At 40.1% G+C, this 16,193-nt stretch overlaps 1 protein-coding gene across 3 annotated transcripts in view; it reads left to right on the top strand.

Moving 5' to 3' along the window:
- The window catches only part of Arf79F (ADP-ribosylation factor 1), a 45,017-nt gene extending 32,859 nt beyond the window's left edge, over positions 1–12,158 (top strand). For all 3 annotated transcript variants that reach the window (XM_065217586.1, XM_065217587.1, XM_065217585.1), the window contains exon 5: positions 10,382–12,158. In XM_065217586.1, coding sequence (XP_065073658.1) covers positions 10,382–10,546 — 165 coding nt within the window. In that variant the 3' untranslated portion in view covers positions 10,547–12,158. The remainder of the gene's footprint in view (positions 1–10,381) is intronic.
- Positions 12,159–16,193: the final 4,035 nt, after the last annotated feature.

Raw genomic sequence — 16,193 nt, 5'->3', positions numbered from 1 at the left:
GACTGAATCAGTGTTGTCGAATAATGAATCTAATACGTCGTTTATAAAGCATTTACAAATCATGTGATTACAACATGGACGCATAGTGGTATAAGAGCTATTATGCTGACTGTATTCACCTTTATTCAACAATATTGTAAAGTAATGCAATGCAATCTTATAAAGGAGCTGGAGAACATCTATTAGACGTCTAATAAAGCATGTAATTAAATCAATTGAAAACAGTCGAATTAAAGTGTCAATGTATGTACAAATTACACTTATTCAGTTTGTTATTAGATCGAACTTCTGGCGTTGAATTGGGAAGACATTTAACACTTTTACAGCTTTTAATAAGTAAATTAATCAGATCAGAGCAAACAGTGGAATAGATGTGCATCTATCGATCTCAATGAGCTTTTTCAGCACATAACTCGACAACTCTTTTTATTCAGCATTGTACACTGTTATACAACATTTATTCAATATACATGCTTATTTGTGACTTTGAATTGTTTGTTGGGTGGTATAAGAGCTATTTTGCTGAGTGTATTCACCTTTATACAGCAATATTGTAAAGCAATGCAATGCAATCTAATAATGGAGCTAGAAAACATTTATTAGACGTCTAATAAAGCATATTATTAAATCAATTGAAAACAGTCGAATTAAAGTCTCAATGTATGTGCAAATTACACTTATTCAGTTTGTTATTAGATCAGGCTTCTGGTTCTGAATAAGGAAGACAGTCAACGTTTATAAAGCTTTTAATAAGGAAATTAATCATATCAGAGCAAACGGCGGAATAAAGACGCATCTATCGATCTCAATGACCTTTTTTCAGAACATAATTCGACATCCTGTTTTATTCAGCATTGTACACTGTTATACAACATTTATTCAATGTGTATGCTTATTTGTGACTTTGAATTGTTTGTTGGGGGATACCTTCTTGAAATCCAATATGGCGGCTTCCGGTTGCAAATAAACTGAGAAATACTGTCAAATACCCTTCAATATGAGTATTTTTGGAATCGAGATGACGTATAAAGACCGGATATCAATGTCTAACGCTATCTTTAAATCCAATATGGCGGCTTCCGGTTGCAGAATACTGGGAAATTCTATCAAATACCCTTCGATATGGGTATTACCGGAATCAGGGTGACGTCTCGAGACCGGAAATCAATGTCAGACGCCATCTTGAAATCCAAGATGGCGGCTTCCGGTTGCAGAAAACTGGGAAATAATGTCAAATACCCTTCAATATGGGTATTTCCAGAATCGGGGTGATGTCTCGAGAGCAGAAATCAATTTCCAACGATATTTTGAAATCCTAGATGGCGGCTTCCGGTCATAGAAAAACTGGGAATACTGTCAAATACCCTTCAATATGAGTATTTTTGGAATCGGGATGACGTATAAAAACCGGAAATCAATGTCTGACGCCATTCTGAAATACAAAATGGCGGCTTCCGGTTGTAGGAAAACTGGGAAATACTAGCAAATATCCTTTAATATGGGTATTTTTAGAATCGAGATGACGCATATAGACCCAGGGCTGGTAGCAGGTCACTTTTTAGTGACTTGGTCACTATTTTGAAGCCAGTCACTAAAAAGCCACTTATTACACCAAAAAGTCACTAAAGTCACTATTTCCCTAAAAATAGTCACTAAAGTCACTTTTTCACTACTAAAATAGAGTTTTTAAAAGAGTTTAAAAACATCAACAAAATGCATAAATTTAGTGGGTGAAAATTCTTAAATTTAGTACTTGGCACTAAGAAAGTCTACAGTAGTTTTTTAGCAAAATATGCACATCTGTTAACAAATCGAAAATTTCAACCAGGGTAACCAGTGAACCGCAAAACTTTAGAAGACCAGGAAAACTATTGGGAAATACCTTCAATTTCGATTAAAAATCGGGGAAAATATACCTTTCCCAGAAAATAAATTGTAAATCTTGTAAACTTTTCAAATGTACTTGTCTGTGATAGATTTTCAAAAGTCTTTCAAAGAAGATAACGAACTTTAAATAATCCAAAGTAAATTTTAAGAGAATTTGAAAGGATTTTAGGATATATCAGAGAAGAATACCAAAGTTCAGACTACGAAAGTAGAATTAAGTGCACTGAGGACTGATTTCTTCATCTCCGCTTAAATTTTTTGACTTAACACATACGAGCGTTACGTTTGATTATTGTTTTAATTATTAGAGACGCAAAATTCAGCTCTGAAACAATTTTGGAAATAATTCCAATATAGTGGAGAGTGCATTCTAACGAAAGTTCTGAGTAGAATTCTGTGATGATTGGTTGGGGATTCTAGGTCTAATTCTAATAAGAATTCAAAATTAGTTCTGAAATTTTGCTTGAGGGAGCACTGATGAAAATTCCATGAAAATCCCGTGAACTCCAAAGATGGGCTCTGTGGATAGTTCTAAAAGAATTCTGGGGTGATTTCTGAAGATACTTCCATGAGAGTTCTAAAGAGTTCGAAAAAAATTCCGAGAAGAATTCCAATAGAATCGAATTTTGAGGGTTCAATCTCAAAGAAATTCTGAGAAGAGTTTCAAAGTTATAATACTGGGGAAATACTATGGGAATTCTGAGGAGGATACGAAATGAATTTCCAATTGAATGCAGGGGGAAGTCCAAGATTATTCTAAACAGAAATTTATGAAATTTCTGAGGTTAATTACATGGCAATTCTAAGGAGAATTCAAATAAATTTAAAAGATATTAAATTATAGAGTTGATAGTTCCGTTATAGTACGGCAGTGTCAAAATTGTATAAACGAAGAAAGCCATCAAAGGACAATTTTGAGGAAGGTACGAATCAGGTAGTTGTTTACGTAAGATGGGACTTGAGTGTGAAACAATCGATAGAACATTGGAGGTACATAAGCAAATCGGCGATCATCCCTTTTGCCGGTGGCAGGGGGAAACACCCCTCACCATCCCTCATTAACGGATGAGCTTGGTAAAGGAAATGCGATTCGTACCTTGCTCAAAATTGTCCTTTGTTCGCTTTCTACTTTCTATATACAAATTTCACACTATAACGGAACTATCAACTCTTTACTTTCATCTCCTCATCTATCGTATAAAATGTCCACTTTAATCCTGATATTTGATGTTAAGCATTTTCAACTACGAAAATAATCTATTGCCAAGAATTTTGTTGATTGTTCCACAAAGAATTTCAAAAATGCAATATTATTTTTGTATAAGCTTATTTGTCTCAAAGTTTAAGAGAAGGGGAATTATTCTAAAAAAGTTCTTGAAATCAATCTGAAGAAATTCTGTGAAAAGTTCATAGCGAATTATCAACGTTATCTACCTAGATATATCAAAATTTTAAAGATTTGACGCAGAATCAAATTCAAGATCATAAAAAATGGAAATTACTATTTGCTAATCATCATGTATAACGTAAGCAAAAGTAAATTATTCAAATCACTTCAAATGCTCTTCACATGAGATTCCGTTGTGATATTCGATTGAATTAGAGGAATTTATGAAATTTGATTTTAAGCTCCATGGCATACAAAGTTTATTTCAATATCAAACCGTATTTGAATTTCTAAGTTACCATATAAATGGTTACTTATTTAGTATTTTCAAGTCACTATTTGGTCACTATTTCCGTAATTTAAGTTACAAAACTTACTACTATTATATCGCATCAGCACTACCAGCCCTGTAAGACCGGATATCAATGTCAGACGTGATCTTTAAATCCAATATGGCAGCTTCCGGTTATCGAAAAAACTGGTAAATATTGTCAATTACCCTTCTATATGGGTATTTTCGGAATCGGGGTGACGTTTAGAGACCGGAAATCAATGTCAGACGCTATCTTGGATTTCAAAATGGCGCTAGACATTGATTTCCGGTATATATACGTCATCCTGATTCCAAAAATACCTGTATTGAAGGATATTTGACAGTATTTCCCAGTTTTTCTGCAACCCGAAGCCGCTATATTGGATTTCAAGATCGTGTCTGGCATTGACATCCGGTCTCAAGGCGTGACCATGTTTCCGGAAATACCCATATTGGAAGGTATTCGACAGTGTTTCAAATTTTTTTCTACAACCGGAAGCCGCCATCTTGGATTTCAAGACGGCGTTGGTGGACGATTTCCGGTCTTCACGTCACTCCGATTCTGGAAATACCCACATTGCGTAATACATCATTTGAATTCCCAGTTTTTCTGTATTCAAAAACCGCTATTTCGACTTGATTCGAGTTTTCATCCGATTGCCATCAAATTTTCAGGGATTGAGAAATAACTATTAAACTTCATTTTACCATTTTACTCATATATAATTTACAGTCCATACGCAAATGCCCGCACCTTGGCCTTAACCCCGGCCATAAGATTCTGCACAACCTGTGAATGAACCGTTTTTTGCATGTAAACCCATACTTTCTTCAGTTCCTCGACTGTCTTCACTACCTTAGGTCGTTTAAGAAGGTGCTGCTTCATAATCGCCCAGTACTTCTCGATGGGGCGGAGCTCCGGAGTGTTGGGAGGGTTGAACATTTTCGGCACGAAATTGACCTTATTGTCCGCATACCACTTCAGCACGTCCTTGGAGTAGTGGCATGAGGCCAAATCCGGCCAGAAGATTGTTGGGACGTTGTGGGCCTTCAGGAGAGGAAGCAGCCGCTTCTGGAGGCACTCTTTTATGTACACCTGTCCGTTCATCGTGTCCTGGGTCACGAAAGGTGCACTCCGCTTCCCGCACGTGCAGATGGCTTGCCAAACCAGGAATTTCTTCGCAAATTTGGACATCTTCTGAGTGCGGACATGCTCCGGAACGCTGAACTTATCCTTGGCCGTGAAAAACAGGTTGCCGGGGATCTGTTTGAAGTCGGCCTTCACATATGTTTCGTCGTCCATGATGCAGCATTCAACTTTCGTCAGCATGTTGAGGTACAACTTCCTGGCACGGGTTTTGGCGGACTTGTTCTGCTTCTCGTCGCGATTAGGGGCCTTTTGTACCTTGAACGTTCGAAGCCCAGCCTTAGTTTTGGCCTTCTGGACAAAACTTCGGCTTAGGTGCAGCTTCTTAGCCACATCCCTAACGGAGGCGTTCGGATTTCGGTTGAAGGCCCCAACTACGCGGTTGTGATTGTTGGTGTTGTACGGAATACTTTTTCCTTCACTTCTGGGCTTCCGATCGGTGGTCAACCGTTCCTCGAACCGCTTAATCACTCGCGACACCGTGGAATTCGCGATTCCCAACGTTTTAGCGATGGAACGATGCGAGAGATCCTTGTTCTCGTGATGAATGCGCAAGATTTTATCACGCACGAGCTGTTCTTTCGACTCCATTTCCGCGAGTTTTGATCACAGGACTTTAAAACTTGCAGGATGTAAATAATGCACTATGAACTAAATCCACCCAAATTTTCATTAAATTCTACCCAACGGTTAAAAAGTTAGAGCAATTTCATAGTGTGGCAATTTCATCGTGGACACCCTTTAGTCATACGAAATGCTATCCATAGTGTTACGAAAAGGAAATGCCTGGCTCAATTTCAATAATATCTGCAGAGGTGGATGATGCCTACAAAGCTAATAAATTATCACACAAAAGCTTAATGTTGAATAGCATTTCCAACCAACTCTGAAAATAAATTTATTTGTTCACGATCTCCCGATGACACATTTCTGTAGTAGTTACAGGGTGTCGACTACATGGAAAACCTGAAAAATCATGGAATTCATTGTTGGACCTGGATAATCAGGGGATCTCAGGGAATTTAATTCAAATTCAGGGAAATATTTTTTTATAACAGAAACTTATGACTGACTTTGCTAGTTTCAAACAATTTAATTACTCGGTGTAGTTTGAGGGTGGTTTTTCATTTCAAATTTTAAATAGTGTTGAACTTGTGGTTGTTCAATGCTTGATGTTGCATTTTAGCAAATTGAGTAAAAGTGACTTAAATAAAAGGGCATTTCGATGATTTTGAGCGTATTATAAATTCTACTCCCACTACGTGTTGTCACATTCCTGAGTTGAACTGAGATAAAAAAAAATCATTTCCGTAGACGCTAGACGCTGTTAGTTGTTGCAAAATTTAACATGTTAATGGGTATGTGCGTCTTATATATGTTACACCTAATTGCGTTTGACAAAATTTAACCTTAGAGTAGATTGCTGCGTCTGCTCAACTCAGCTGTGTCCAACAAAAATCTATCCCTTGAGCGCATTGTAGCGCATTTGAATAAATGCAAGAATGGTAGGAAGAAGTAAGAAGTTGGGGGAGAGGTAGCTCATCGATTCTTCCGGTTCGCCTCCTAGCATCGTGCTATAAGGTACCAGGCGATAACCAGGGTAGTTGATCGATAGCTCGATGACGTCATTTCGTTGGCGTCTGCAATGGGAAATTCTCATAGCAGGCGTTGACGATGGGACGTTGTCGAGTTGTTGAATAGCAACTATCGTGGTAACTCACCGATTACCTGTCGATCTGCCAAATTTGGAAAGACGTCTGCATTGAATTGTCTCATATAATAATATTCCGCCCACTATATCACAAGAAATTGCGAGTAGCTGAGTGGAATGGAGATAAGTTAAGCATTGGGTACAGGACCAAGTCTCCCCTGGGTGGTGCCAAAAGATGAGCGCAATAGAATCATCAAGTTGCCATAAGGCACGGAATGAGACTATTGCATGGCTGGGTAGTCAAAGTCTTCCATTCGTTAGTCATTTCAGGTGGATTAGAATAGGTTTAGGTGGGCGTTGGCCAGATTTGGATTTTTCAGATGTAATCCTGGATAGGACCCTGTCATTGAACGTCGCGTGAAAGTGGAACTTGATGAAGGCCTAAGTACTTTTTCGTAGTTTTTAGTTTTCGGTTTTGAAAGATCGTCGGTTACAGTGGTCTGCTTACTGAGCAGAATAACGCGGTCCCAGGTCCTTACATATCAAAGAGATTTATGGTAAAATCGCTTGTGTATCGTGTATTTTGCGAAACTCGTTGTTGTCGTTGGTTCCGGGTTTGAATGGATACACAAATTTGAGCAACGGTATTATGTGATATGAGGGGCTCGGTGGCCTTAGAGCAACCGTTTTTGCTTACTGAGCAGAACATCATGAGTCTAATCTCAGGCCCATCCACATTCAAGATTCGTCAATCGTTTTGTTAATATGACTACATGGTAATAACAGCAACTCGGTGATTAAAAAGGTGCTCGTCTGCCTAGTGGCAAACGTTTTTGCTTACTGAGCAGAAGACCGTGGGTTTAGTCCCAAGCTCCTTCGCGTTATATGATCGTTAGGACATCAATTCAGCTTATCGTTTACCAAAACGAACCCTGCTGCAAACCCAACCCTCTTATCCAACATCCCAGTGATTCCTCGTGGAAGTGCAGAGGTGTTCTCGGCTTCCATCAAAGCGAGTGTTATGTCAACACAATCCTTCCCATTCCTTTCTTGACCTGTGTTCGGGCGCGGCCGGCGCTGGTATTGCCTAATTTAAGATCACCAGTTTTTACACATTGAGGATGATTGCTAGTCCCAAGCATCGTCTATTGGTTCTCTGTGTAATTACAGCTGGTCTGGCAATAACAGAGTAGCAACCGTGGGCGGTCAATCATGCTCATGCTCATGCTCATGCTCATGCTCATGCTCAATGGTAGGAAGAAGTAAGAAGTAAGATAAAAGAGAAGAAATCATCATCTTCTCCTAAAGCTGGGTTTAGATAAGACAAGTCATCGATCACCTCCGTTGAATTCAATTGGCTTGAAGAGTTTAGCCTGGTTCAACTTTTTTTCAATTCGAGTCAGTTGATCAAGTCTTGAAGGTTGTTTTACGGGGACTGCCGTCATACGAAGCGGCTGCCGTAAAAGATGAACTGGTGAGGCTCAGATTAAAACCAGAGGCACTCCACCCAATGAATCGACGGCCTATGCCCAATACTAACTACCTTGACCAACTGTTTCTGGTCCACTTCACGAAGGGCTCCACCACCATTGCTGCGCTGAAGAGCAACATACGTGACCTGTTTCAGGTCATTATCTACTAGGAATCCTACAAACCATAACACCGTGATGTGACCCAATGCACAAGTTGCCTCTCCTTGGGCCATGGCACGAAGAACTGTCATATGAAACCACGCTGTGACAAGTGTGCTATGGCCCGCTCGATGGCTACCTGTGCTCAAGCTGATGATACCGAACCGAAGTGCGTGAATTGAGGTGGTACTCACCGTGCCACTAGTCGGGACTGCCCCAAGCGAACGAAATACATCAACAAAAGGAAGAAGGTGGCTACTAGCAACCAGCCAGGCCGGCATCGAAATAAACGTACACTACCAGCCATCACGGATGAACAATACCCGGCAATCCAGCCTCGTCGCCTGGTCCCAAATCTCCCACCGCTACCCTTCAACAATCAACGACCACCCACTAGCTCAGCATCACCTCACTGCTGCAGTGGCCCTGCCCTGAACTGCCTTGCCACGTGTTATGTTATGTTCAACGGAGATGGGATGGGCATTGAAGTGTGCACGGGGAATATATTTTATAACGGAGGATTATAGACAAGTGTTTCAAATGCGGAAATATCCCTAACGGAAAGTCCAGAAAAAGTCAGAAAAATAACTAATAAGCGTGAGGAAATTGACATTCCAAGGAGGGGAAATGAAGTAAATTGAAGAAATAAGTTACTTCTACTGTATTTTAAATCAATATCAAGGAAAATGCACGAGAAGTTCACTAAACATCTCAACGTAGTCTACGTCAACCATGCAGTCGTGTCTTGTACACAAACCCACCAATTTTTTTTTGTGGATGGGAAACATGTGCGCAAATTTCCAGCAGGATGGAAATATGCCACTGGAGAGAGACATGCGGAACAGGCGATGAAGCGGGATTAACGAACGCAATATGTCTCTTCAATAATACAGATGGAACTCGATCAGTTCCAGGATTGAATGATGACTTGGGCAGAGTCGCGGCATTAACATCAATTGCACCCAGCGTTTGATCATTTACTTGAACGTTCCTGGCAGCCAGGTTAATATGGTCGTCAGTTAGTAGCTCATTAGTGAATACACTGGCAAACTTGTCGGAAAAAAGGCGGCCGTTGAATTTCATAGACGATGGAAGGCCGGATTCCCTGCGTTGCTGGAAGTCATAAGAAACCATAGCAGGATAATCGTCGAAATCACGCACGAGTTTGTCCTCAACAGTGACAATTAGACGAGGGTGATGTGGAAATAGCTTAGTTAGTGCACAAGGAGTCGAGGAAATCGAGCCCTGTCCTGAGTGCTCACGAAGCAGAGGTCCAAACTACGATCATTTTCGTTAACTACATGGTTAATTTGAGAAAGCGTTGCTGCGCTGTTCTGCCGCTATTCGCATAACAGTCCTATGTAGATAGGAAATCCATAGGACATGAGATTCTTAGTGTAGTTGTCGAGAAGGCTAATAGCTCCTGCGTGAAATGTAGAGCTATCAGGATCTGGATACAGGAATCCGCTATCAGATGGACTCCACGAAAGGCCTGGCAGATTGAACTTACCCGAAGTGAATATCTCATCAACTGGAGTGGCACTTTCGATAACTGTGAAAACTGACGATATCGATGAGTTCATTGTCCCGGACTCGAAATTGAACTTTGGACCGGCCATGTATTAGATTTAAAGCGAAGACATCGTATCAAGAAGACTGGCAACTTTGCCAGAATCCAAGCGACAGATACAATAGCGCTGAGCTTGAGTGAAGGTGGAAGCAACGCATAGAAAAATGAGCAAAAACACAAACCCTTCTTCTGAGGATGTAATCTTTGCTATCAAATTCGTTCGAAGCATTTACCTTTGAGCGGCAGATGATGCGATTGTACCTGTCTCATAGCGTTCGTATGAGAAAATGGAAGAGTTGCCAGTCTTCTTGATTTGTTGTCTTCGTTTAAAGGGAGTCTACTAGTCAGTCTTTTGAGATTTGTAAGATGTTCCTTGAAGCCCTTTCGACTTATCATGAACGTGGCGTGGCCATGTCATTAGCAATCCTACCTGAAAAGGGCATACAAGCTTTTTGTAAAGCCTTCTTATGTCCTTTTTCCTCTTCCCGATGATGTTGTTGGTTTGCGTGGGCGGCCGTCGGCTGGCGAGAAAAGGCGATACAAAGGTTTGTTTACAAAAAGCTTGTATGCCCTTTTCGCATATAGCTCTTGAAATTGTATTTGAATGGACACCCTGTAAGCGTAAGATGTTTTAAAAAAGCGCTGCCATAATATTAACATACAGATAAATACTCCATCGACCCCTTAAAACCCTACTACGTTTACACTTAGTCGCTGTGAGATAATGTAAAATTTCCTCTGTTTTGCGTGAATCATTCCTAACATACCATTCCTCTTCTGTCTCCCTTTCCGTAGGATCTACCAAACGCGATGAACGCCGCAGAAATCACCGACAAGCTGGGACTGCACTCGCTGAGAAACCGCAACTGGTACATTCAGGCGACCTGTGCAACAAGCGGAGACGGTTTATACGAAGGTCTCGACTGGCTATCCAACCAGCTGAAGAACGCTAACCGTTAAGCAGCGGCGCAGGTGGACAAGATGAAAAAAAAACAGCCTCAACCAGCGAAGCAGCATGATGATGGTGATGATGATGAAGGAAAGGATAAAGACGGACGAGCAATTGCAAGCGAGCGGGAAGAGACACACTGCTATGTAGAAGGAGAGCATAAGAGAGTAGAGAAGAGGAAAAGGAAGAACGCCGTTGATAATTGAGATAGGAAAAAGAAAACCAACAAATAAAGTAGCAAAAAATAAGGAAACACAGAAAACCAACTCCCTCTTTAAAACAAAGTAAGAAACAAACAAACAAAAAACAGTAATAAGCAGAAGCCAGCCAGGTGACGTGTGTGTGGATGATTATATTGAAAAATTGAAGAAAATAATATAAAGTAATATAAAGATAAAAAACAAGTAAAACACACTGAAAAAAAAAAAACAGAAGCTGAAGCGTATTAAATAATTTAGCATGTGAGGATAAAACATAAGCTAAGCTGTGCAAGAATTATGGAATACAAGTGAGCTGAAATAAAGTGGGCGATAAAGAAAACTGAAAAACAAACAAAACCATGTGCTTATTATTGAGTGTGCTACGGAACAACAGCAACAACAACAACCGCAACCTAAACGAGTGAAAGAAGAGGCATTATTACACTATACCCCTACATATTGGTCCTGGTTAGGAGTCTTGTGTTGTCTGTGTTGTGCATGCAAAAATTGTTCGCGAGGATTTCCAGAATTCCCCAGAACTTTTTCCGTTTTTCCGTCTTCTGTCTCCTCGGTCGCTACTGCTTCTGCTGCTACTACTACTACTACCTACTACTATTACCTTTCAGGAAATCGTAGGGGCTGCCTTAATCAATATTATTGTTTAGCGAGAAATTTATTTCAACTGTGCAAAGGATTCGTTTTTCTTTTTTTTTTTTTGTTTCACCTTTATTCATTGAGGATTATATTGAAAATGAAGTAACTATGCTAGTTTTTTTATTTATTAACGCTCCTTTTTAGTACTCGAGCTAATGGCTAAGATACAGTTATTAAGAGGAAATTAAACATTCGCATATGGATAAGGATCTTATAGAAGAAAAATGGTTTTTATTTCCATTTTGTTCCAAATTGTTTTGTGAGCGAAACCGTATTTGGATGCGTCTGGATGGCTTTTTCGGTCCGCAAAAATTCACACTAACATTCAAACACACACCACACACAAGTGCAACCGGCACAACAGAGAGGACGAGAGCAGAGCTAGTAAGGAAGAGGATATCACTTTCAGTTTGTGGGAATGCAGAGTGACACGTTTTACTTTATGAATAAAAAGGGAAAACGAGGAATATTTAGACTGCAATAACGCAACTGCGGAGTTAAAACATAAACAGCTAAATGATACAAGAAAACAACTGAAACCAATAAAAGACGCTACCAGATTGAGAATTAAAAAAAGCAAACAAGTTTAATATGGATTAACCGTAACGGCTGAAAAAAAAAACAGAGGAAGGGACAGACAAGAAAGATATCCGGAGGAGACATCCGAAAACATTCATTCAGATCAGTTTAAGAAGAAGAAAAAAGAACAGCTACAAGTGTAACAGTTACGTTTAATTAAGATGAATAAAAACACTATATATAGACGAGATATGACGGGAATGATTTCACAAAAGAAATGTCGCCATTATTTTGGAGATAGCATAGGTACATACTATTATTGGCGTATGGGTTGTGCTACATTTCTCCGAATTCCGTTACCCCGATATGTCACCGAACGCCATCAGCTATCAAAATCTTCTAAAGCACGTTTTGACTGTATTTTTCACTTTTAGGACCACAATTAAATTATGGACAAAAGTAAATAAATGAGGTAGTTATGACTTCAAATATTGAGAATCCTGCCCAGAACATGTGAAAAATAACATAAAATATTATTGTGCCATCGGCGTGGCGTGAAGGAATTCAAGAAAAAATAAAAATATATTAAATAACATTGATTTTTCACCAGAAAAGCTCAAAACTACCTCTCACTCATCTGGTAATATCTCAAAAACTATTAGTTAAAATCATTTGCCCTTGGAAACACATCAAGTACAAGAGTTTTTCAAAGTGTGGTGAACATTTGAGCCAAAAATAGTAAGAAATAAAAAAATCCCGCCCATGGTGAAAATAGGTTATGTTTTGACTATTTTAATACCTGCCGGTAATCAGTCTGTTTACTGTAGTTACTATAACAAAAACAAAATGTGGATGCATCTATAAGAATTGACATTGAAAAACCTTCAAATTGACGTTCTAAGATCACGAATAGATTATTTGGTTGTGGAGTAATCTCTTCTGAAAGTTATTTTTTTAAATTCGAAGATCCAGGGTTGTAGCCCAGAAGGATCTAGACACTTTAAAGCAAAATCAAAAAAGGCGTTTGTTCAGAATGCCAAAATAAGCGTTTTGGCCAAGTTTGGTTCAAATCCGTGACATCGACCACAGGTGGTGACCCACTTGAGCTGGAATGCCCATATGTAATATCAAGAGAAATGCCCTAAGCTACAATATGGAACCAATGTTTCTAATTTGAAAAAAAGCAGAGCGTAAATAAAAGCATTCTATCTTACTGTCAAAGTTATCCGCAAGGTTGCAAAGACTCATTTCAGCTAAAATAATGTTTTTCGGAATAATAAAACCAAAAGATGGTATGATGGCATGTTTTACTTGTAACCTGAGTGGTGCGAAGACGGACCTCAAAATCGAACCACTTTCGAGCTGTCAAATCGAACCACTTTTTTATCATTGTGGTTCGTTGAAATAGATAGAAGTATTGTTATCGTCCAAAATAAAAAATAAATATTTTTCAGTAATGTTTTTGATCTTTTTTAAAACGTGATTCGAAACGACTCAAACAATTAAAAATAACAGTATTATTGCGTATTTTGGACCAAAGTAGACTCCTGCGCTGAAAAAAAACCCCTCCGATTTTTTTTCGCTCAGGAACGACTGTGACTTCGGAGAACGTTCTAAGGAGATTTGTGATGATAGTACAAAAGTTCCAGGAAATTTCAACAGATTTTTCCCGCGACAGAAGAGGTTTCAGTGGATATTTAAGTTGCTGCCAGCGAGGTTCTACGGGGGTTCTATAGAGTTTTCATGTTCGAGTTTCACACGATTTGGAGGGAAGTCAAATCGTTGCCATTGGAGGTCCCAGGGAATTTCGACAGCACTTCCATAGATATCGTCGGCCACATTAAATTTGCATCTGATTTGCAACAATTTATACAAATAAAAATTACTATGTTTGATTGCAAGTCAGGTAGAGGATGTGTCAGGGTTTTATTCTTTCTTGACTTACCCCCCCCCCCCCCTCACAGAAACTGAGCCACTCTTTTCGTACTGCTGAATCCTTGGGAAACCTGAATAGGCTTCGCTTTTCGTCGTGTCCATCTTTATAATTGCAAAAGTGAGCAAAACACTTCATTCTGAATTTTATTCCACTCCGTAAAAACTCCAGCTATGAACAATGTCAACAAACAATCACAAAGTCACGAATCGGCTCTGTACAAAAAGCCGTTTGACACTTCTCTCTACCAACCGACGGTGATGAAACGTTTATTTCAACACTACCAACATGAAGAAAATTTCACTTCGCACCACTCAGCTTGTAACTTACAAGAAGAGGTTACAAAGTATGCGTTGGAAACATAAAACCTGTAAATTTTGCTTTCTATGAGTCACCATCAGCGATTGACGGTCGTGTTTATTTTAGCTGTCAAGATTTTTTCTCGTGCTTCCCCGTTTTAAAGTGCTTTTAATGAAGAACAATCTTCAGTTTAGTTTTCTAGAAGACGATTTTAACCTGAAATGTTAGTTTCTGTGGAACGTTCTACTAGTGGACGGTACATTCCGCATAAAGCCGGGACTTTTACGAGACCTCTTCCATCCCGACAATCTGAGCTGTGGAAAATAATGCATTTTGGACAATTTGCAATGAGAACCCTCTCACACCGGGAAGCAGCCGACCAACGGAAACATGGATGCCATCCGGAGAGTGGCAGAAAACCGAACAACTAGCAAGTCTTTTTCAAGTTCCAATCGTTCGATGGCGGTACCGGAAATGGATTGGTTTGAGAAAAGTTTTCAGTTGATCAACGATTTATCGCGGTTTGAATTCCTCGTGAAGCTGATGGAAAAGTTGTATCCAGCAGTCAAGCAAATTGGTGGACAAAAAGGCAAACTAACTCCCTGCTGTACGACGGAATCCGTCTGCGTGTCGGCTCCGTCGCTGTCGTCGTTTTCAATTTCAATATCAAGGTACTGAACCTGCCCCAGGGAGACTCACTCATCACATTGAAACAACCAGATAAGTACACTTGCTTTTTATTTTATTCTACACATATATCCCAATCATTTTATAACTAAATACGTGCCAGAATAAAAAGTTTTTTTTTATTCTGGAAGTGAGAATACACTTGTGTATTTTTGCGGGGCTTATTGTATCAGAAAATGACCTCAGAATGTACGTGCAGAAACAGGCATTCGGGTCGTTTGATGTACGATAGAGCTGTCACCTTCCATCTCCAGGGCTAAAAATATTTGCACATTCGACATACAGAAAATGCAGATAAGTTTCTTCCATAAAAACTCTGCCGGTACAGAGGGCGATGGATTGTACTCACACACACACACACACACACACACTATGAGTCACCATCAGCGATTTGCTGATCGCTGAGTGAGTGAGTGAGTGTGTGAAAAATCGCTGATTGTGACTCTCATGAAGTGAAATAAACAGGTTTAATATGTCAAACACATTCTTTGCAACCTCTTCTTGTATCCTACCAATTCAAAATTTGATCATGGCATCTAATTATTGCATAATTTAGAAAAAACATTGTTTTAGCTGAAATGAGTCTTTGCAACCTTGGTTACCTGCATTATCACAGATACCCCGTTTTACGGTACTGATTTTTGCTATCCCATTTTTTTTCAAATGTTCCAACTATTTGATACCGAGACTCCAAGTATCTGAGACTGCCACCAACATTAAAAAAAAAACGTCATCACTACTAATTTGTATCGCACCAAGAACGACTGCCGCAGCAGGATCAACTTGATCCGCACCATCCCCCGCGCCTTCCGGTCTAACAATCGCGACACTCGTTTCCGGGTTGTAAGTGCCTACATTGCCTCCGGTCTTCTTCCGTCAACACCCGCCAATGCCGTATGCATCGAAGCGGGTATTCTGCTCTTCCGCCATCGTATGGTTATGGCAACGAAAGCCGCTGCTTTTACAGCAATGACCTCCGAAAATAACAGGATCTTTCTCCTCGACGAGGGGAATAGACTCCTCCGCACGGCTGCCAATTCGGATCTCACCCAGTGGCCAAGGTCCACAGGTACGGAGACAAAAGTTGGCGCATACCTCCACCTCGAGAGTCGGATAAAGAGCAGGTTCAAGGCTGGAGATAACTCTGCAGTGCTGGTTCGGACTACCCAACCCATGCCCACATATACACGGACGGATCGCTTTCCCGAGCCGGGGTCGTAATTGGAGTAGCCGGATTTTCAGTACCGATGAGTAGCAGCCTACCGCCGCAATGCTCGGTTTTCTCCACCGAAGCCGCGGCCATCATTGTTGCCGTTACAACACCCTTGGACCGGCCTATACTGGTACTATCCTATTCGTACAGCG

Source organism: Ochlerotatus camptorhynchus, unplaced genomic scaffold (genome assembly GCF_037179485.1).
Source record: "Ochlerotatus camptorhynchus isolate MF236.1 unplaced genomic scaffold, CSIRO-AGI_Acam_v1.1 ptg000077l, whole genome shotgun sequence".
Lineage (NCBI taxonomy): Eukaryota > Metazoa > Arthropoda > Insecta > Diptera > Culicidae > Ochlerotatus > Ochlerotatus camptorhynchus.
The sequence above is the reverse complement of the archived record's forward strand: the minus strand, read 5'-3'. Positions and strand labels throughout refer to the sequence as shown.